Below are 23148 nucleotides of genomic sequence, written 5' to 3' on the forward strand. Positions count from 1 at the left end.
AGCTAGCTCTACGCTGATGCATGGAGCTACGGCTCATTTGACCTCACAGCTCTATGCTGTTCGTTGCATGAAGACACCACCATCTATCCATTCCCCCATTTATGGGTTTGTGGGTTATTTCAAGCTTTAAGCTATTACAAAATGCTGCTCCCAACACTCCTGTACGTGTCTCCTGGTGATCCATGGAACAGAGTCTCTAGGAGAGTGCTTCCGACTCTTCTGACACCACGGCATATGTAGAAAGCGCCATTTACATGCACACTGGAGGAAAACTGGAGGCGTGTAGCACTCTGGAGGCAGCTGCAGAGGCGGCCCACAGAAAGGCACCTTTAAGGTTCGGGGGACCAGTAAAAGGTACCACAGCAATGCCACACAGCCTGGTGGCAGAGACATGCATGACCAGGCCAATGGTGCTGGTTAAGTCCAAACTGTCTCCCAAGGGGCAGAGAGCACTTCCCACTTTCACAGTCCCATGTTAGAGCTCCCTCAGCTCCCCCTCGTCCACAAGCCCGCATGTTGTCAGACTGATGTTCTGTAGGACCAGTTGCTGTGGTCTTAACTCATGTTTCCTCACCGCTATGGAGATGGGGCATCTTTCTGTGCTGACTGCATTCCTAGCTCCTCTTCTGAGAAGCCTATGTACTTCTCTTGCCCATGTTTTACTGGGGAGTTTCATCTTGAACAGACTGTTTCTGGCACCCTTGATACAGTCCAGATAGTAATCATTTGGCAGCTTTATGTATTCTATAATCTCCCTGCGCAGGCTTGTTTTTTACTTTTCACTCTTCATTATTTATGACAATTAAGAGATTCTGTGCATCAGTCTTTAATGGTTTCAGTCATTTTTTGGCATCTTCTTTAGGAAACTCTTCTCTATGCTATTTGTTATTGAATAAAATAAAACCTGTTTTGTAATCAGAGACTATGCTCTATGAATCTGACATTCTGTAATATGCAGAGTCTTATTTTCTGATCAAGTAGGAGGCTAATTTTTGCACACGTCCAGGGCTTATTTGAGAATGATACACACTTTCCAATAGTTGGCTGGAAGGTGCTCTAACAGATGTCCAATAGATCAGGGATGACCAACACTGGCCGGTGGGGGATGGTAACAAATCCAGCCCCCGCCATCTGCGTACATATTGTGGCCGCTTGCACTCCACAAAGCCAAGGTTAAGCAGTTGAGACAGAGACCGTATGGCCTCACGAAGCTGAAAATATTTACTATCTAGCCCTTTATAGGAGCTTGCCAACCTCTCACGTTCAAAACTGTTACCCCTGTCCTTTTTTTTTTTTTTTTTGTCTGCTTGGTATCAATTAATGGAAGAGCTGCTTTAAAATCTTTTATGACAATGATACTTTGCAATTTCTACTAATCCTCACTTGTTATGTTACTTTATGTTGAGGCTCATTTATTGTGTGCAAATAAGTTTCAAGTTGTTCAATGTTCATGGTATATCATTTATTCTACCACTAGAACAGTGGTCACTTTTTGTCCCTAGTTGTTATTTGCTCTGAAATCTGCCGGGGTGACATTATCACTCTACCAGTCTCTCTTCCTTAGCGTGAATTATTTCCATTCTTTTCTATCTTAACTTTTGGATGTGTCTCTCGTATATAGCATACAGCTGTGCTCAGTTATTCTGTGTAATCCGATGCACGCTTCTTAGTCAGAAAGTCTGGTCCATTCATTATGTATAGTGACACATACTTGGTTTCATTTCCACTCTCTTAGACTGTATTTTCTTTTTACCTATTTTTTCCTATGTTCTGCCCCCCTTTTTTCTTGCCTTTAAAAAAAAATTTATTTATTTATTTATTTATTTGTCAGAGAGAGAGAGAGAGAATGCACAAGCAGGCAGAGAAGCAGAGAGAGAGCAGGTTCCCCACTGAGCAAGGAGCCCGATGTGGGACTCGATCCCCTGACCTTGGGATCATGATGCCTGACCCTGGGATCATGACCTGAGCCGAAGGCAGTGTCTTAACCAACTGCACCACCCAGGCATCCCTTGCCTTCTTTTGATTAAAATTTTTGCTCCATTTTTTTACCTAATAAAGGTTTGTGGTTTTTTTTTAAACCATGCAACATTGTCTTTTATTATGTATGGCTTTTAAAAATTATTTCCTCAATCTCTCCATACATAGGCAAAAGAAAGTATATTGTTTAACGTACAGAACTGGGAAATATTGACCACTGCCTAGAGGAGGGAAAATCAACCCTAAAACAAGCTTAACCAGGAGGCCAATTCATCTGCCGACCTCCAAGAACATGGAGATGAACATGATAGACAGACTGTGCCCATCTGAACCTTCATTCACCACCATTCCATAACCCTTCTTCAGGCCCAAATCAGCAGCACATTTCTTGCCAACAATCATTAAATGTCCAAGAAGACTTTCATCATCATCTTCTGCTACAGAAATCTGGGATATATGTTTCTTGGGTATCACCAGAAAATGAGTTGGTGCTTGAGGGGAAATGTCATGGAAAGCAAGACACTGGTCATCCTCAAAAATGATTCTGGCTGGGATTTCCTTGCGAATGATCTTCCCGAAGATTGTGTCGCCACCAGGCCGTGCGGCCTGAACCTCGGCGATCTCATCTGCCATCTCGGCCTCCCTCCCGCACGGACGCCCCGGGCAGAAGCTCGAGAGGAGGGAGCTACCTAATGAAGTTTTAACGCTTTCACATGTTCCCCTAGCATGATAACATGAATTCTAGACTTAATAAAGTCAAAAATTCCATCAGTGTCTTAACCCTCCTCTGCAACAATGTAAGAGCAACTGAACTTTTTTTTTTTTTTTTTTTTTTTTGAGAGGGAGAGAGAAATGGAGCAGAGGGAAAGGGAGAAGCTGACTCCCTGTTCAGCAGAGAGCCTGATATGGGGGCTCGATCCAGGGACTCCAAGATCAACATGACCCGAGCCTAACTAAAGCAGACACTTAACCAACTGAGCCCCCCAGGCATGCCAAGCATCTGAACTCTTTCTGTCAGATTTAAACCCCTTTGCTTGCTTCTTTATTTTTATTGTGGTTTTCAATGGAGAAATACATCATCTGTTTGCAAAACAGCGCTTGAAAAATACAAGGGGTACAGGTTTTACAAAACAAAGCCAACTCCAGTCATGAGACACTATGTACATCATGTGAAAAAAACCAGTCTGATATTCAGTTAATGAAAACTAGAAAGCTCCAAGTTTCCAATGTGGTTAAACAAGTAGAATTACATAAAACACTTAATAAACTAATTTTCCCGCCAACGTGTAAACAAAATGACAAGACTACATTTGTGCCTGGCAATTCCAGCCAGACCCCACAGGTCTCGCGCGCACTTCACCTGACTTACTGTGGCGGAAGGGCAAGGTGACTGCACGGGGCAAAGATGTGGGCAACAGGAACACTGTGAACTTGACATCACAAAGTAGGGGTGAAAACAAAGCCTCAATTACTGCAGAGCCTAAAAGGAAGAAGACTATATTCCAACTTTGGAAAGTTAATCTAGAAGGATAGGGAAAGGGCTTAAGAAATAAATTACGGTTTCACATGAAAAATGCACATGTGGTAGAAAGGCAGGAATCAGGACCAGGCTAACCGGAAAACTGTCGGGCTCACTGTGTCCAAATTAAGACAAAACTTCAATTCATCTACATCTGCGGCCATTCACGTGTCCTAAACATGGACGTCCTGCCACTTAGTTATGAGTAGTCTTTTTTTTTTTTTTTTTTAAAGGAAGGCATTCCTAATCTCTTGTAGAGTAAAACAAAAACCGGAAGCTACTAGATATCAAATGCTTGCTAGGAACTATTTTGTATGTTTCCACATATAAAATTTACCAATAAATTTTAGTTATTCCTTTAAAAATAAAAATTGGCTTAAATATTTTGGAGAAGATACCTTTTTGCTACAGGTTTAAACTGGAAATTAGCTCTACTGTAAGCAGATACTCTGTGGGTGCATACAAAATTTCTCCTCTGTAGGTCAAATAGCCATCCGAGACCGGTAACTGTTTCCCAATTCATTACTTTCAGTAAAGCTTTCATGAAATATTAGCCATGGAATCAAAATCCAGTGTTTTGTACCATGTGACCACAGGATTGTGGGTTTCACATTGTGGTTAAGAATACATTAGCATTCTGGGTTTTTTTTTTTTTTAGGACTCATACAAGCATACCTCGTACATACAAGCAAAGAGAAGGAAGGGGAAGTAAAAGGTTGTTTTTTAGGACAAATGCTTAAGGACACAAGAATACGGAGCTCTGTTAGCTATGAGACAGTATTTGCTGCGTGACTGCTGATTGTATGCACTCTAAAACAATTCCACAGATAAAACCAACATATTATTTCTTGATGGCATCCCGGCAAAACCAAAGACTTACCGATCACTGTTTCAGTGTCAGATATATACCCAATGAGCTGACATTTCATTTTAAAGGGTTAAAGCTACGTCATGGGGACCAAGCTAAATGGATGTTTGTGCTTTTTCTGGAGTTTAGTACACACTGCACAAGGGCATCCGGTTTGACAGTTAATAAAGAAGAAAAATCTTTAAGAAAAAAACTAAAATTCATCAAGCTGAAAAACTTAAAATTAGTTCTACTTTCTAATAAAAATATACATAAAGTGCATCATCAGTGTAAGGAATTCCAATACCAGTTTGTATTGCAAATTTTCCCCAACAATGCATCAAACATAAATCCAGTCCGGATGTCAGGCATGGGTACAAATATAGCTGGAGGGCTTTTTCTCTTTTCTCTTTATGGGCAGTCTTCCTTTAAAAGTTACTGTAACCGCTGCTGATGCATTTGTAGTAGTACTTCTAGCATCATATACTAACCTGGACCTCTGATCAAATTAGCCAAGTAAGGGAAGTTACCAAGTAAGGCTAAATCTAGCTTGAGTCAAATCTAGTTTGGTACCCTTTGTTCTCCTCCTTTATCATTTGAAGACCACAGGTTGAGTTGGCAGATATAGTTTATGGACCTTTGAGGTTGTTTGTAGCAGTTCAATCTGTCTTCCCGAATTCTTGGTAACAGGATTTGCAGGGAGAGCTGGGATATTAGAAAGTTCTGTACTGGATGTTTGCCACAAGGCCAGCCACTGTCGGAGTAGTTTCTAATGGAGTTGTACTTGTCTCTTTAGGAGTCTGTTCCTCTTCTTTTAGTTTCCTTGGTCCTTTATGAGGTGAGAATGCCGACTAGACACCCACGATAGGATTAGCTATGTTTGTTGCAGTGCTCCCTGAAGGCCTGGGTGGATGGTTTACCAGACGTGTTGAAGAAACAACTCTGGCAACTGTGGCCTTTGGTAGTGGAAGGAGGGCTGGCTGTGAGGCAGTCTGAGGAATGCTTTCGCTTGATGCACCCCCTAAGCTTTCGCTTGGAGTCCCTTGTTGCAAGGAAACTTCAGTAACTTGTACGGCAGTCACAGATGCTGCCATTACAGCAGGAGCAGGACTGTTTCTGCCCTGAGAGCTGCCAGCCACTGGGCCGGTCTTCATAGTGCCAGCAGGTAAAGGCACAGACATGCTGTCTTCACTGTCTGTAGACAAGCCAAGGCTGCTGTCACTCAAAGCTGTTAAAGTGACACCTTCCGTTGAATGGGTTTTCCGTTTCTGAAGCACATGATTAGGCAGCAGTTGATGAAGTTCCTTTCTTCTTAAATGCATTGCAGCAATTTTCATATCCATCTCAAACATCTTGCTATTTATTGCTTGCCTATAAACTGTATCTGTGAAAGACTGGATATCATAGGTGAGATCAATACTGAGAACCTCGGAGTTTTCTGGCCTTTTTAACACTAAGCCAATCACCCACATTGTACGAAATTGTTCCTTGTCAGGATTTTCTTTAGGTGCCGGAAACGACTGAGGATTCACATGCGCCAGAGTAATAAATTCATTCTTCTCCAAGCTTCCAACCAGGATTCGGATTTTTGACTCCACCAAGCCCACCCATTCTAGATGTTGTTTTTCTGTTGGTGCACTTGCTAGGAGTACAATATAATGCTTGTACTTTTGAAAGAAGCTTCGAGCTTCAAAAAGCTTAGACCACTCTGCCTTACTCAGCAAAATTTCATGTGTGATAGCAAGCCCTTGTTTAAACTCCTCAATCATGACCATCCTTGTTGAAACAGACACATTGTATGTGGAGTTCTGCTGTGGGTACGCTGGTGTGATTATGGGCATAAGGTGGTACCTATCACTGGGATTTACTCTTGGGTCCCATACAGGCAAATTAAGATTCCGCTCTTCAGGCTCTTTTAGTAGCACTGGATTTGGCCATTCCCATTCAGAAAATACCAAGAAAAACTTACGAACAAGAGTTGATGCTATTGCATTTGGGTAGAGCTGGCAAGTTCTCGCTACTAACATGGCCCAAGAAACACCTCCCAGGAATCCTAATATATTGGAATAGATATTGTGGCATTTGGCCCACAGTTTGATGGCTCTGAGAGTTAACCTGAAGTTGTCAATGTTTGGAACTAGATGTAAAATTTCATCTGTCACCCGGCAACCGTTAAGGCTTCTTATGCATCTAATATCTAAGTTTTTCAGCAGACTGTCATCTCTTAGGTCCAAATCTTCTGGAATAGTCTGCAGTGCCAACCTCGCAAACAAAATATCAATCTCTATACCATCAAAACACAGTTTAATAACTGGTACAAAGGCCTCCTCAACAGCCCTTAAATCTTTTACTTCTTCGTGTAGTTTCAATTTGTCATAGAATGAGGTGAAAAAGTCACTTCGATCAACATGTCTCGGCGCAACGCACAGCGCATCAATGTCAGCGCCTTTCGTGTGTACTCCTAATCTGTAAGAGCCAAACGTAAAGATTTTCCCTCCAACATTTTCAATTACAGCTTGTGGAAGGCTCTTGCTTTCACTGATTTCTCGTATCCATTCCTTTACCAGATTATTTAATTTTTCCAAAATTAAAATCCTGCGCTGCAGTTCCTCTTCCTCTTCAAAAACCCCAAACGGCTTCAGGGTTTCAATTAACTTCTGGGTAAGTACGCAGTCAGTCTCCTTGGGGGCTGCTAAGCTGATGGGGGAGGAGATGCCATAGCGCTTGGGCGGCGGCGGTGTCTGTTGTGATCCGGGGGTTGTCACCGGAAACGGCATCATCTCTAGCGCCGGCCCTGCCACGCCACGTCCCCCGCCACCGCGACCGTGACCTCCACGGCCGCTGCCCGGGTCATGATCCGCTGAGGCGGGAGGGGCGGGGCTCCTACCAACCCAGGTCCAACCCGCTCCCGCACCACTCCCGCCGCTTCAAGCGCCTCCCGGTAGTCCCCTCGGCCCCAACATGGCGCCCGGGCCCTCGGAGAGGCGTTCTAGAACGGCCACGCACAACATGTATGCCACGGCGCCTGCGTGCCGCGCGGAGCCTCACGGGAGTTGTAGTTTCCGAGGTTCCGCCGCAAAACTCCGAAAGGTGTAGGTGGTCAGGGGTACGCCTCGCTCTCGGCTTCATCCGTACTGGTGACACACACCTACTGTCCAGTCCCTTGATCACCATTTTCCCATACACCTCAGATGGTCTTCCTCTCCAGGGGCAGCTTTGGGTGGCCTTTGCCCTCAGGCGCATCCTTCAGAAGCCCCTCAAAGTGAGGGTCTGCGGTGCAAAGCACCTGCACTGCGTCCTCCGCGGCCAGGTGCCTGGCCGGTGGTGTAGCTGGGTCTGCAACTCCGGGCTGACAGTTCTGTTCTTCCCAGCTGCCGCCTCTGGTTTCTACGGTCTCTGTTGAGAAGTGCCCAGTCTGGCTGACCTGCTCCCCTGTCCTTTCCTCTGGCAGCTGCAAAAATCCTCTGTGCCCTCAGTCTCCTGCGGTGTGACCACCACTAGGTGTCAAGGGGCACACGTGATTTCTGAATCATAAGATTCGTGCTTTTTATTCCATGACCTCAGGAAGAAACTCAGGCATGTCCTTAGAATATGCTCCCCACACTGTTCTCTTCTCTTGATTCTCTTCATGTGGACACGCGATAAACTTTCTCATTGGGTTCTCCATGTCTCTTACCTCCTGTTTCCTCCTGGGTGATGATCAATTCTCCAGTTGTTGTAGTTAGTCTCAGCTGTAGTTAGTCTGCTGTTTAAGCCATCACGGAAGCATCTATTTAAGTACTTATATTTTTAATTACTGGAAGCATTATCTTGTTCTTTTCCACATCTTCCCTCTTTGGAAGACATTCTATTACTTCCTGTTTCCTTTCTACCTTTTATTCAGTAAACATTTCAAACTTACTTATTATTCTATAACTAGTTATAACTATTACTAATGGTCCCAATTCTTAATACTCTTAAGTATTAATTCTTAATACTCTCGAGAATCTGAGTCTAGCTTATTTTCTATGGACTCAGACAGGCATTGCTTCAGGGGTCTTAAAATTTTTGGATCGTGATCTCATCTCTGGTGAGTCTGGGGATGCCTGTGTGGATGTCCTTCCAAAGAGGAATCGTTTCGTCCCTATCAGATGTCCTTGTATGCTATCAAATTGTATGCTGTAATTTAATTCCTTTTCCAAGGACTAGCCAGATCACCTGAGTAGTGTGATTCTGAATCCCAAAAATACGTTAAAGGGAGAGTGGTTTTTTATTCTAGGGAAGAGTTTTCCCCACCCAGAGCCCAGATCCAGAAGGAGAACTCTCTGTCACCTCCTTTTACCAGCTATCGGATTCTTCCTCTCCCATCTTCTACACTCAGTGTGGGGCCCTTCAAGAGTTGCAACCATATCCAGGGGTTTCAGTTCCCACTCCCTGCCTCTTTAGGTCCTGAAGTCTCTCTTTTTTTTTTAAGATTTTATTTATTTTATTTGACAGATAGAGATCACAAGTAGGCAGAGAGGCAGGCAGAGAGAGAGAGGAGGAAGCAGGCTCCCTGCTGAGCAGAGAGGCCAATGCGGGACTCGATCCCAGGACACTGAGATCATGACCTGAGCCAAAGGCAGAGGCTTTAACCCACTGAGCCACCCAGGCGCCCCTCTAGGTCTCTTTCTTGGGCAGCTGTTAAAGTTTCTTGATTGCAAAGACCGGCAAATGCCTCCAGAACAATCATAACATAGAGAGCCAGCTAAGAGTCTGAGGTTTCGAAGTACCTCTTTTTGGTTTCTTTTCACCCCTGCTGATTTACTTTATTTTCTTGGGTACTCAGCTATGCATCGTAAAGGAGATTCTTTTATATTTCAACCAACACTTCCAGGCACTTTACATAGAAAGATTTTCTAGGGTAAGTAATCCCAACATATTGTAAGAAACAGAAGTACCTATTTTTCTACCCATTTCAATATAGTTTGAATGCTCAACATTCCAGCAACACAGCTATCAGTAAGGTCTTTGGTGACTTCCATGTTGCTTAATTCAATGGATCCAACCATCTGCATCTTTTTTGACCTATAGTAGCCTCTCCTTGGCCTCCATGGCACCACGCTCTTTGTGCTGCCATGTATACTCTGAGCCTCCCCTCAGGCTAATTTGCTGATTGCCCCTCATTTCTCCTTATTGTATGTACATTCACTACCTTGATCTGTATTTTCACAACTTTATTTTTTTTAAGATTTTATTTATTTATTTGACAGAGAGAGAGATTACAAGTAGGCAGAGCAGCAGGCAGAGAGAGAGGGGGAAGCAGGCTCCCTGCTTAGCAGAGAGCCAGATGTGGGGCTTGATCCCAGGACCCCAGGATCATGACCTGAGCTGAAGGCAGAGGCTTTAACCCACTGAGCCACCCAGGTGCCCCTATTTTCACAGCTTTAAATATCACCTATTTACAGCTTAATTTAAGCCTCTGTAACAGACCCTTTTTAAAGATTATGTACAGACACACATACATACGTATGTATGTATGTATATGAGAGAAAGCACGTGCACGCACGAGAGAGGACAGGGGAGAGGAGCAGAGGGAAAGGGGGAGAATCCCAAACAGACTCCACCTGAGCACACAGAGAGCCCCACACAGGGCTCAATCTCACAACCCTGAGATCATGACCTGAGCCAAAACCAAAAGACAGACACCTAACCAACTGAGTCATCCAGATGCCGCATGACAGACTGCCTTCTGAGCTCCAGATCTGTAGTCTGACTTCCTGTCTACCATCTCCATTGAACATCTGAAACTTAACCTAGTCCGAAGAGAGCTCTTACTCCTCCCTCCATAATTTGTTTCTCTCTCAGTCACCATTTTAGTAAATGGCATCTCCACAAATGCGCACGCCAGCAACTAGGGAGTCGTTCTCAACCCCTCCCTCTTTCTCAAACTCACCATCGAGTTCATTTACAAATATTGTTGATTCTGCCGCCAGGATATATTTGGGGTTCATACACTTCTCTCTGCCTGTTCTCTCACAACTCTACTTGAGGTCACCATCAACTCTCATCTAGACTCCTATAATAACTTAATTAACTGCCTATTACGGACTTTTTCAAGTATTTTCTACGAGGAGCCAGAGTGGTGTTTTAACCCTTTCAGTGGCCTCCCATTATACTTAGTCTAAAATCTAAGATAGCCAACAACCCAGGTTGGTCTTCCCCTGACCATCTCTCCAGCCTCAGGGCCCACAGCTTCCCCCCATGCTCCAGCCACACGGCCTTCTTCCAGTGCTGAAGGCAGTGCCTCGCCTTTGCTTCACTGTCTCGCATCCCTGAGTCTGCACACAATGCTCTTCCCTCCGCCCAGAAAGCTCTTCTGGCTCCACAGGTGTCCACTACTCTTCACCTGGTTAACGCGTTGTCATTCTTGAGACTGGCTTAAAATTTACCTCCTCAGAGAGAATTTTCCTAACCTTCACGCTCGACTAGCACATGTGCTTTTCTTCCACAGCACTGACCACAGTTGGTAATTACGTTTTCCATGTGATTGTTTCTTTGCCTTTGCTTCCCACTAGACTCTCCGCTCCTTGAGAACATGATCTATTTGTTTTTTCCCGGCTATCTATATATACACCCAGTCAGGCACCAATGGAGTAGCGCTCAGCAAATATTCGCTGACAAATGAATGAATGAGCACGAAAAATAAAATTCTTTCTCCTTTGAGTCACTGGTAATCAACATCCAGAAGACTCGTTTCTTGGATTTTGATTAGGTAGAGGTCAGTTTCCGATCTACACGTTGCAACCCAATTCATTTTGGGGCTCGGTTCGTAGCTACTCATCCCAGTTGGCTACAGGGAGTTCCTGTGGCCTCATGACTCCAGCAGCCCACGACACTACAGCACCTTTTGATGAGGGAGGTGTCCGTGGGTCCGGGGCTCATACTCAGTGCCTGAGGATGGGGAAGGGCCACACAAGGAAGTACACCACTGTCACAGCAGCCTCTCTGGAAGAAGCTGGGGTCCAGCAGTGCTTACTAAGAAACCAAGTGGACGTGTCTACAAGCCAGAAGTTCTGTTTCTGGAGAATACCATCAGAGAACTCTGGAAGGACCCTTAAGAGGGTGGATGTGCCATTGTTCGTTGTAGGATGAAGCTGGATGTAACCTGAGTGCCCATGATTTGGGGAACAGGTAATGTGGTGTATGTAAATACATGTAAATGATGGAAAACTATGCTTCCGTCAAAAGCGACAAACTGAAATTTACAGCACCACAGGGAGATATTAATCTTATCATGTAGTGTCCTTAAAATTAAACTTTGATAGGGCACCTGGGTGGCTCAGTGGGTTAAGCCTCTGCCTTCAACTCAGGTCATGGTCTCAGGGTCCTGGGATCGAGCCCCGCATCGGGCTCTCTGCTCCACAGAGAACCTGCTTGCCCCCTCTCTCTGCCTGCCTCTCTGCCTACTTGTGATCTCTGTCAAATAAATAAAATCTTAAAAAAAAAAAGTTTGAACTTTGATATAGTCAAATCCATCTACCTTTTCCCCTTGCAGTTTGTGCCTTTTAAGCCTTCTGTGAAGTCTTTCCTTCTCTTAGTTGAGACCAATTATCCAAACACCAATTACAAAATCCTTTCCCCACTACCTAGGAGGCAATCTACATTGCACCAAATTCCCATTGGGTCAGTCAACATAGGTCTGCCTCTGCCTTCTCTATCCTGTGCCCTCTATCTGCTGGGAAATTCCTGCCCCTAAACCACATGTCTGAAATACCATGGTTTTAAAACACGTCTCAGAGCTGAGGAGGTCAATCTCCCTCATGCTCATCTTGTTCAAACCGATCTTGGGCATCTGAGAACCAGGCTCCTTTCACAAAGATGGACTCAGTGTGTGCAAGGACAGCACAGCAAAGAAGGCGAACTTAGGCCTCACTTACGCTTTCACTCCATACGCATCCGAACATGTGTTCAAGATCTCTGGCGACATTTCTGCCACTACAACCATCAGAAGGAAAAAAAGGAGTTGACTAGCATTCTCTGTTTATTATTATCTAAAACCAGTGAGAGACACTGTGCTATATGATTTAAATATATCCCTGGCAAGCATTCCCCAAAATTATAAGACCCTTTTGGGAACCAACAGATATCAACCTGCTTTAAATGTTAATAAAACACAGTTGTTAGTATGTTAATACTTCTTGGATATGCTTCACGTGGTTGACTGGACTAAATGAGGTTTCTCTTTCCATTTAACCAGATTCAAAATTTTGGTTTTATGTCTACCCGTTTCAAGACAACTTTAAAGAGGTTGATCTGCTTTGGTGCAATTTGGTACAACCCAGAAGGGATCAAGAACCAGTGGATTTGTTATACTAGGCACAAATGCTGGCTAATAGGTTTGTTTGTTTTTAACATACTTCTTCCAGAATTTTAAAATCAGTTTCGGTAAAACTGTAAAGAGGTTTTAGAAAATGAGTTAAGTGTTATTTATAGAATCACTAGTTACTAGTGACAAGCAATTATCACCCCCTCTCGCCATGTGAGCATCCCAGTTGGGGGCCGAACATGAAGAAAGATGAGGAACCGGGGATCTGAGGGCTGCCAGATGTCTGGTGTTCCTGCTCGTCCCCCCACCCCGACACCTAACCCCTCTGGCCCCAGCACCCCGGGGGAGCCCGCACGCCTGCACACACACTCTCCTTTTCACTGCCTAAATTCCTGCCCTGCAGTGTCCACACTGGCCACTTCGCCAATCCCTCTAGTTTACAGCTTGTCAACATTTTACACCAGTTCTGACCTCCCACTGTGGGTTTGGAGGTAAGCTTTGGAGGCTCCCTGTATAATGTGGCCGGAAGTCCCCGGGGAGGCGAGGGTGCTGCTGGCCGGGCCCCCAGTGGGCGCGACCCAGCTCAGGGGAACAGGACTGTTAAGCCGCCTCCAACACTGCACTTCTTTGTGAAACTGAAGGTTCTGGACTTTTTAAAAATCTACACAAGGAATTAAAGATGAGACAGGGTATAAGCAAGTAACCATTCGACTTTATGTTCTCTTTGAATTAAAAATTCTCAAAAATGTCTTTTAAGCTCAATGACTTTAGACTGATAAGAAGAGTTAGCAGTTGTCTTGCCTTTCATCAAACCACGTAAAATAAACTCTGCCCACAATGATTCTATCCCTGTGACTATGCTTAAAGGAGTCTCTCACTCAAGACTCACAAGGCAGTCACCCCCCAAATAAAAGGAGACGAAACCCCAGATTGCCTCTTTTATCCTGAGAGAAGTTCTTAAAGAGCAGATTCATTGCAGAAGGAAAATGTCAAAAGCAGGGGGAGGTTGGGGGATGTGTGAGGATGGAACTCATGGTGCACAATCCATGAGTGGGGACAGCAGAGGGCAGCCCCAACATTTCTGTCACTGGCAGGGGGGTGCGGGGGTCCAGGCTCCATCTGCCCATCTGTGGATGGAAAGGTTTAAGGAACCACACACCAAAGTCAGGTGCTCAGAGTCATGTATCTGCCACCACCAGCCACTCACACTGGGCCTGAAGGAGAGGGGAGGTGGGCAGCTTGTACCGTCAGGTGCCCAAGGGGCACAGTCACTCAAACGACAGCTTGGACCAGGGACCGCCGCCCAATCGGCACACCACCCTCTCTCCTCCCCGTCCCCAACCCCCAGCAAAGAAAATGGACTCTAACTCTGGAGTCTTAGACACACGTGGGAAGTGGGACTCAGGGAGGAGCTTGCTCCCCTTACGGGCAGCAGTCCTTCAACAGGCACTTAACGAGCCCCTACTGTATGCCCCACACTGCACAGACCCTTGTATGGTGGTTGGTCACAAGCCCAGAGGCCGAGAGGCCATACAGTGGGATGGCCTGCACACCTCGGGTCAGAGGCTTTAGACCCGCTCTAAGCTTGCCTCCTTCACAGAGGACACCCGAAGCAGGGAAGGAGCCCCCATGTGCAGGGACTGGAACAATGCCGAGCCTCCGAGGGCCACGCAGGCCACACAGGCATCCACAGGCAGGAAAACAAGCCCCGCATGTCACCCTTAAGTTACTGGGCTTTCAAGGCACCCAAGTCCCTCCGTGAGCCACAGAGAGCAAGCGTGGCCTGAGGACCAGGAAGGCACATGGCCACGTTTCCACATACAGGAAACATTGACCACCGGCCCCAGTGGTCAAGCACTTGCTGTGGCCAACAAACTAAGCTCAGGCCGCTGGGTCCAAACTGGTGCTTCCCAGTCCAGGACCAGTTTGCCCCCAGGGACACCCGCTAATGCCAGAAGACATTTTCGGTTGCCACAGCGAGTAGGGGTGTTGCTGGCACCTAGCGGGCAGAGGCCTGGAACTACAAACTACCCTCCGGTGTACGGGTCGGCCCTCGCAGCAAACCACGGACCGAAAACGTCAGTGAGGCCAAGGCTAAGAAATCCAGGCTAAACACACCCTTCAGTCCTAGAGACACAAAGGAACCTTCACTCTCCCCCTCCCAAGACACTGATAGAGACCACATGGCCCAGCTGTCACCCCTCCCCAAAGTGTGCAGAAGTGATCACTATCTCCGTGTCAGTGACAGGACCCAGAGCCCTGTCCGAAACACCAGCCTCCTGGGAATATGCGAGTGGGAGAGGCCCTGCTGCCCCGCCTACGCAGCCGCCTCTCTCCCGGAGCGGATGCACAATATTTTGATACTCTGGAAATCGGGGGGAAGCTGGCAGCTGTGAAAAGACAGTGTTTATGAAAACAGAACCCAGAGTGCCCGAGTGCATTACTATGGGTGCAGAGTAGTGGTCCAAACGGTGAAGGGGAGCCCCAGGAAGCGCCCGGCGCACCCTTTCACGCCCTGATTCAGAGGGGACCCCCCTGAGTTTGCAGGAAGAGGGCCACTCCGAAGAGCCACCAGGACGCACGCTCTGGACACTGGCTAAGCGAGCCCTGACCCCCAGGCTGCATGAAGTCACGTGCACACTGCACACACTGGTGCACACAGATGCACACATACACACACATGCATATGTGCACACGCAGACGGTCCCTTCCCTTCCCCACCACTCTTCCCAGACGAGGCAGACTGCTGCTGGCTCACGGGAAGAGTAGGGACAAGCTGGCCTGCTTCTGGGGGAAGGAGGAGCGCAGAGAAGCGTGGAGCCCCGCAGTGCAGGGATTCAGCCGGGGCCTGAGCACCAAACGCCCCACCTCAGCAGGCGCTGCTTGCCCCTGTGCACACATCCCCCCATGCCCTCCACACCCCACCCCCGCAGCCTCCCGGCCACACACAAGGCCAGCGAGGCGCCCCCTCTCTAGAGGACAGGCAGGCACAGCAGGGGCTGGGGGAGGTAGGGTTCGGCAGGAGACACCAGGCAAAGTCTTCCCGAGCAGGCGGACCAACAAGCTTGAGATTCCTTCTCATTATCGGACTTGGCCCAGAATCGTCAACACACACGGAACATTCGCTGCGGCTCCTGGGGGGCGGCTCAGACGACCCACAGCCTCCACATGCCTCCCTGCACCGTCTTGCCCATCACGGGCATGGGGGGTACAGCATGGTCAGGGGTCCCAGAGTGCCCAGACCACACCCCAAGGGAAGGCCGGCAGCAAAGGCCAACTTCCCGGGGTCCAGGAGGCCTGCTTCAGGCAGGTAACACAACCCGCTTCCAGCCCGGAGAAGTGTGTCAGTGAGACTGCTCCCGTCAATAGACTCTTTATTTGAAAGGTTTTGCAAAACCAGCACCAGGTTGAATAGGCTGTGGGCAATCAGGCCTTCTCTTGCCTCGACTCACATAAAAGGCAGGCCATCTGCAAGGGGCTGGTGAAGAAGGAGACAGAGTCCCATGTCCTACAGATGGCATCTGGCCCCAGGGCCCCACCAGCCATCACCAGTACGACACAGAGCAAGCTTTCGAAGGCCCTGGCCGGGCACCCAGGGCAGAGTGACCCCTGTGCCCTTCACTCAGCAGAGAAAACACCAGGTGAGACAGTGACCAGGAGCTGAACACCAGTGCAGGCTCTCAGCATGCCTGCCTGGCCTGGTGGGAGGCAAGGCAGGACCAGATAAAAAACCAAAGCCTGGGCCTGCCGGAGGGCTGGGGAACTCGGGGTGCTGGTCCAGGGAGGCTTGAAAACAACAATACAAACTACACCCAGGCCTGCTTGTGATTCTCACCATGTGCCAGCAACTCCCAGAGCCGTCGGGGTAATTCCGCCCCCATCAGAAGGACACCAGCTCTGTCCTCAGCTCAGTTCTGCCTAGGAGCACACGGAATAGACTGCTTGCCGCATACAGGAAACACTAATAACACACAACTATGACCCCCTGCACGTCTGCCACGCACCATGCTAAGCGCTTTACTGTATCACTAACGCCCATGATGCTGAAGTCATGGCCCCATTCTCCAGATTGGGAAACCAAGCCCTCAAGAGACAAACTAATTTGCCCAAGGTCACAGAGGGCCACTGCTGCTGAATGTCAACCATGGCCCCCTCTGGACTGTGAGACTCAGAGGTTCCCATCAGGCCCGAGTGACCCCAGCCCCTGGGAGACCCACCGACCCCCACCCCACCCCCTGCTCATCTCTACACACTGAAAGTACAAAGCAGGCCCCGGAGCAGAAGCAGGGCTAGAGAGAATGAGCATTTGCAACACCTCGGGGACACACACAACAGGTCAGGAGGGCTCAGGGCCCCTTTCAACCCCGGGACATCATGAAATCAAACGACAACACAGGGCCACACAGAACAAGTCCCTTCTTTACATAGAGCCACCATTTTCTCCAGGAAATTAAGAAAAAAACAAATACAACTTAAAATACATTTAGGAGTCTTTCACGTTTGAAAAAAATTATTGTTTATGGTGTTCAACTATTAACATAATCAACTTCCCACCAACTGAACAAGAAGCAGACACAGAGCAGCGGCCCATAGGCCTCCAGCAGCCCCAGGCACCCACAGACCCAGGCCCACCCAATGCACCCCGTCCCTCTGGAGACCCGACTTCCTCCCTTGTCCTTCCACCGGCTGTCCCTGAGATTCCAGACTTCTCTAACGCACCTGCCACCCGCCGGGCCCCAGAGCACGTGGTGCGCCCGGCTCTGACTGCAAGACTAAAGCACCAGCCCCAGTCCTGCAGGAGAGACGGACCACAGTCTCCACGGCAGCTTGGATTAAAGCAGGAAATCTATGAAGTCCTTAAACGCCGTGATAGAGCACACACACCTTCCTGAGTTTTCCCCCAAACAGAGCTCCAAGCCTCTGGCTTTCTGTTCTCCCCAGGCCCGCCCCCGCTTTCCCTGAGGCTTCTCCCCCTCCTCACCTGCGGTCATGGTGTCCACGTCCTTGGCTGCCAGCTCCTCCACGTCAGACTTCTTTCTTAGCTCAAACCTCCGGGACAAGCCTTCTCGGGGTTTCCATAATTCTTGGATCAAGAGGGGCTTCTCGTTATCTCCAAAGACCCGAAAGCACTCAGCCTGCCACTGCTGCCCCGAGCCGCCGGCCTGGCCCACCACGTCGCACAGCACGTACTGGCTGGCGCACTCGGGGCTCAGGGCGTAGCGCTCCAGCGCCTCCTTCACCAGCTCCTGGGCGCTGGACATGCAGGTGGCCAGGACGCTCTTGTAGTGCGTTCCCGTGCAGACGCTGTCCCCGAACACCTTCAGGACCCCAGGGGCCGAGAGCTGGGTAGAGAGTTCCGCGGGGTCGTCGCTGGCACCCAGGCTGGAGAAGGTGGTGTCCAGGTCCCGGTACTTGTAGCTCAGCGTCCTGGACAGCATGCTGGACAGCAGCTGGCTCTGCCGCTTCAGCTTGCTCTTGGTGGGGGGAGACATGATGAAGTGGGTCCCATAAAACATGGCGGGCCCGTCGTCATGGACAAGGGCGGGTGGCTCTGGCCAATGGCACGGAAAACACTGCGTCCTGGGAGAAAAACATCAGGTGGGTCAGCATCGGCCATCGAGTGGCAAGAGCAAACGAGGCTCAGGTGAGTCTAGCGGACATAAGGGGTCATCCAGGGCCTCTCGTCCCAACCCAGCTAGCAGCACGCTCCCTCCGGCCACCAGAGCACCTAAGTCGCAGGGACCGCAGGGGACAAAGCAGGTTTGAACAGCCTGAAGTGCCCTTCAAGGAAAGCCATTACCGGGAAGCATGAAGAGATCACCAAGAGGTAAGACCCGCTCTGCAATGGGGTTCTGATGTCTGCGGAGAGCCAGGCGCATGCGCCCTGTGGCAGGCAGCCAGGAAACAGGCCGCGGGCACGTGGATGAGCGAACTTGTCCAGCAGAATTGCGACAGGGCTGGTGCTGTCCCGTGGGAGGCAGCCCACAGAGGGCAGCAATGCTCATTGCCTTAAGCTCAGCCTCTCCTACACCATAGCCCCTAATACGCGAAATTAATCACAAGCACCAACGGAACTAAGAAAACAGGCAAAGACACGGACACATTAACAGAGTGATCAGACACCCGGAACACAGATCTCCCAAAACGCGGCTCCTCGATGACTGGTCCTGGCTTGAAGGAGCTGCTTCCCTGGGACAGCTGCTCTACAACGTCCACGCGACCACAATGGACACAAAAGGGCTCTTCCAGAACCAGCGGAGGCATGACTGGAATGTATGCATCCCACCCACCACATCCAGCCTGGTATTCAGCCATACAGTCCAGCGATACAGTCTCGCTGAACAAATCAGAAGACAGCTCTGGGACACTGTGGTGTGTCATACAATCATAATTCCATGCACCTAGAGCTCGAAGGGCTTAGGATTCTAAAGAGAGAGTTCACCAGGCTCTCCCTGCCCAGGAGCTATGGGAGCAGGAGGGCAGCCTCGGCTTCCTAAACACCGAAGCTTTGCAACAAGTCGGGGACACTGAAAAACCGCACCCATCCATCACCCAGCCACCCTACATTCAACTCCTGTGCTCATGTCCTCGCCGAAGAAACAGGAGGCAGACTAACCCAGAAAAGTCTATCCTCTCGAGGCTCTGCAAACAATGGCCCAGGTCCCAGTGAGTACAGCAGTGGGCCACTGTCTTTGGGACAAATGTCAGCACTCAGCCAGTGTCTGCAGTCCTGACCCACTGCCGGCTCCATAGGCACCAGAGAAGGCTTTCTGGAAGCGAAGCTGTGTGCTTAGGGCAGGAGAAAGTCACTGAGGACCCCTTCCAACCAAAGGACCCACACTGACCCCAAGGGAGCCCACAGAGGACCTGCGCTTGGGCCTCCTGCTAGCCGTCCTCTAGGCTTCCGTCACGTTCTCTAAGTCCCTCACTCCGTCTGGGATGGAGAGTCTGGATGAAAGTGTGGAAGCAGACCTGCCATTCAACTCCTCTAGGACCAGCCTGGGTCTGTCCACCGCCGCACCCTCAGAGAATACCAAATGCTTCAGAACCTTCTGACAGCTTCATGCGCCAAAGGCCAAAGACGAGGTTCCAAACACTGACGCCTGCCCCACGGGGGTGGGCGGGGGACACTCCTTGTCCTGTAGCCTATCATTTGTGCCCCCCCCCCAAAGCTCTTTAGCACATGCAGTCAGTGTCCTCAGCAGAACAAGCCTATGGGGCTCTCTGTGGCCTCCATGAATGGCTCTAGAAAGGCTTCGTTTCTCTCCTCCTGAGGAATGTGAGACCCATCTCCTTGTGAAATCCTAAGGAGGCCAGAGCTGGCCCTGGCCCCCACCCCCGCACCCCCCTGCATGGGCCGGTCAGATACAACTGAGGCCTTTTGGCTAGAGCCTGCATGCTAAGTTCATACGCCACATCCGCAGCCCATTCCCACTCGAGCCTTCCGCATTACACAAGCGTTACACAACGTGCCTCTCAGGACACCCCGGCTCAGAAGCCTCTGGGTCAGCACCTTCTCAAAGGACCTGAACCCTCCCCAGACTCTCTGCTTACCTGGCCACCTCCTTCAAGCACAGGTCCCAGGGTCTCGGCCCAAACCCAAAGTGGCCCAGAGGCTTGGAAGCCGCTGCCTCTCGAGAAGGGGTCTGAATTCGAACTTAAATACGATGCCGTCAAAAGACTGCAAGAAAGGCCCCCAAGGTGCGGCGTAGAAGGGACTGCTGTGCCTGGCACGGGAGCCAGGTTCTGTATTAATTCTGCCTTAATAAACAAGAAATAGAAACTGACCCAGCTGCTAGGTCCCCACCCAGGGCCTCAGAAGTGAGCTCCCCCCCTCCCTTCTCTTCAGCAGGATTCCAAGGCAAAGTTCGCAAAAGCACATCAAGAGCAGAGAAAATGTAGGACAGACTGTGATCTGTTCTCTTCACGAGCGCCTTCTTAAGCCCCAAGAAGTCCAGGCAAACACAGACCCTGGTCTGTTTGGTCTATCTGGTCAGGAAGCCTTTTTCTCCCCATGGTCACTCCCTCTGTGGCCATCTTCAGAGAGCAGCCCCCCCTGACGGCGGCCACGTGTCCCCTCGCCAACGTCCTCCCTGATTGCAGAATGCAGAGGACGACCTATTTGTCCCCCTGTGCCGCCGGACGGTCCCTAGCAAGGCCAGGAGCGCAGGCACACCCTCCAGAGCAGGGCGCGCCCTGGGTAACCTGATCTGGGTTTTGGAGGCATGACCTGTCCCTTCCCCTTGCTGCCCACTCCTCTTCCACACAAACATTTGGGGGGAAACACGGGCCCAAGGGTGTAAGACACTTGCTGTTGCTTCTCTCGGGCGATGTTTTTCTCTTGTTCTCCAGAAAGAATCCAATTTCTGATGAAAACAAGCTCAAGTCACACCAGTGAGTGCAACGAGCGAGGTCAGAACCGGGCTGATGAACTGGGTGGAGGCACATGGCCGGCCCAACGCCGCAATGTGGAACTCATTAGAATTTCCACCAGGACAGGGAAGGAAGAGGGTAGACTCTCAGGCTCGGCTTTGTCCCCACCCTCCATAAATCCTACCTTGACAGCTCTAGCCAGAGCAGTGCTGTCAATTACAAAAATAATTTAATCAGATGTAATTCTGACAGGCTACCCTCTGGAGAGGTGACTTTTCCCACCAATGGGATGAAGGCTCCTCTCTGGAATGCACAAGAGGTACTAACTGGAGACACCTGTAATCACCCTCCACTTGCAAATTCTTTTGGGCAATTCAGATTAACCACTTAACAGGGTATGTGGGGGGTGCTGAGCAGGCGGGTCTGCAGCTCCCCCCCACCTTGGTCCTAACCAACCGGCTCCCTGATGGGAAATAAGCCAGTTTCTTCCTGGCGGGGGGGGGGCGGGCCGAGCTCCAGCTCAGCATCTGTTTTCTTAGCTGCACTATTTGTCGAGGGGCTGGAGGTGGTACAGAAATAGCTGGGAGACAATGCTTTCAGCTGGCACACGAGTGGGAAACGCGCTGCTATGTGAGTAGGGAAACCAGGACCGGCTGTGCGCCCGGGGGTATGTCACGCCGACCCTGGAAGGAGGGCGCGGACCCCCATGCCCTGCTCCCCGGCAGCGCCCGCGCTGCCAGACCTCCTCGAACAGACCACCAGGGAGACTGGGGTGCCCTGCAGCGGAGGGCCAGACTCCCGGGTCTAGGGAGACCGTGGCCGCAGCCGAACCCTGGAACCCGCAGGGCCCGGCCGCCCTCGCCCGCGCTCGCCCCCCCTCCGGGTCCCACCCCTCTCCCCCCGCCGGGGCCGTGCCGGGGGCCCGACAGTGGCCGGTCTCCATGACAACCGGACAAGCCCGGCCGGAACGGCCCGGGAGATGCCCCGTGAGGGCCGCGTTGCCCCAGCGCGCGCCCCGCGGCCTCCCCGCCGGCCAACTCTGCGCCCCGGGGCCCTGGCCGCCGCTCCTCGCGCAACCCGCGCTTACCTCCGCCACAGCCCGCCGCCGCCGCGGCGTTCCCGCGCGGCTCCCACACCGCCGTTAGCCCGCGCCCGCGCCCCCGCCCCACGCCCCGCGCGTGGCGCGGCGCCTCCTGCCGGCCGCCCAACGGACGGGGCGGGGCCTGCAAGGGGCGGGGCCTGTGGGGGCGGGGCCTCCTGCCACCCCCGCCAACTGCTGGGCGGGGCCTGGTGGGGTTGGGCAGGGCCTGCTAGGGCGGAGCGAGGCTTCCCCCTGACGGCCACCTACCTAATGAACGAGGGTTAGACCTCGAGGGGGTGGAGCCTCGAAGGAGGGGCGGGGCTCGTGAGGAGTTGGGCTGAGCGCCAGCGCCACCTGCCGGCCAATTAATGGATGTAGGCGTGGCCTCGAGTATAGGGGCGGGGTCCCCGGGGGCGGGGCTGGCCGCTGAGAGCCAGGACCAAAGCAGCCAACCCCTGAACGCAGGTCAAGGGGTGGGCCTCCGCAGGAGAGGCGGAGCTGTGCTATGCTCTAGTGCCACCTGCTGGTCTAAGGCCTTGGGGGACCGGTGGGCTGTTTTGTCCCCACTTTTTAGTTCCCCAATGGACAGGCCCAGGAAAAGGAGGGAAAAAGGCAAAGCAAACGATTACCAAAAAGGGGACAGCCCCAATATATGAACAGCTAAGACCCTGAAAGTGTCCCATTTCCCAGAAAACCTGTCCCCACCCAGCAGCCAGAATTAAAAATAACAAATCAAATAATGGCACTTCTGCTTAAAACGATGCAATACGGGGCCAGGTCAGCTCCGGGGCTCTGGCCCAACGGCCCTCTTTGGATAACGTGTTTCAACAGAAGCTCACGTCCTTAGTAGTCTAGCATCAGTCCTCCTGCTGGGGTTTCACCTTGGGGAAAGACTCATCCCTTTGTCCACACCTGGGGCATTCACCTGGTCTTGAATGTAGATGCAGAATTCTGACCCTGGCAGTAAACATTTTTGCTGACAGCTCGCTATTGGGGTAGAAGGTCTTGAAAGAGTGACTTCCTATATGCAAGAGGAAATGGGGGGGGACAGTCATTAATGGACT

At 50.4% G+C, this 23148-nt stretch overlaps 3 protein-coding genes across 8 annotated transcripts in view; all 3 read right to left on the minus strand.

Moving 5' to 3' along the window:
• RADIL (Rap associating with DIL domain) overlaps positions 1 to 22208 on the minus strand; it is a 66303-nt gene extending 44095 nt beyond the window's left edge. Inside the window, exons 1-2 of one of the 6 annotated variants that reach the window (XM_032326835.1) lie at positions 22091 to 22207; positions 17612 to 18210 (exon numbers count right to left, since the gene is read on the minus strand). In XM_032326835.1, coding sequence (XP_032182726.1) covers positions 17612 to 18146 — 535 coding nt within the window. In that variant the 5' untranslated portion in view covers positions 18147 to 18210; positions 22091 to 22207. Of the gene's footprint in view, positions 1 to 17611; positions 18211 to 20184; positions 21152 to 21187; positions 21210 to 22090 lie in introns of those variants that run through there. The other 5 variants (XM_032326839.1, XM_032326840.1, XM_032326838.1 and 2 more) reach the window with 5 other exon arrangements.
• LOC116580517 (histidine triad nucleotide-binding protein 1-like) lies at positions 2075 to 2625 on the minus strand. Its single transcript, XM_032326846.1, has one exon. It carries the CDS (start codon positions 2608 to 2610, stop codon positions 2248 to 2250), a length of 363 nt encoding a protein of 120 aa, XP_032182737.1. The 5' UTR covers positions 2611 to 2625; the 3' UTR covers positions 2075 to 2247.
• On the minus strand, positions 3023 to 8355 carry PAPOLB (poly(A) polymerase beta). Its single transcript, XM_032326844.1, has one exon. It carries the CDS (start codon positions 7121 to 7123, stop codon positions 5195 to 5197), a length of 1929 nt encoding a protein of 642 aa, XP_032182735.1. The 5' UTR covers positions 7124 to 8355; the 3' UTR covers positions 3023 to 5194.
• Positions 22209 to 23148: the final 940 nt, after the last annotated feature.

This window comes from Mustela erminea, chromosome 20 (genome assembly GCF_009829155.1).
Source record: "Mustela erminea isolate mMusErm1 chromosome 20, mMusErm1.Pri, whole genome shotgun sequence".
Taxonomy (NCBI): Eukaryota; Metazoa; Chordata; class Mammalia; order Carnivora; family Mustelidae; genus Mustela; species Mustela erminea.

What these genes read in the sequence shown, in the direction of transcription:
- LOC116580517 (XM_032326846.1), bottom strand. Translation starts at nt 2,610, where the DNA reads ATGGCAGATGAGATCGCCGAGGTTCAGGCCGCACGGCCTGGTGGCGAC.
- PAPOLB (XM_032326844.1), bottom strand. Translation starts at nt 7,123, where the DNA reads ATGATGCCGTTTCCGGTGACAACCCCCGGATCACAACAGACACCGCCG.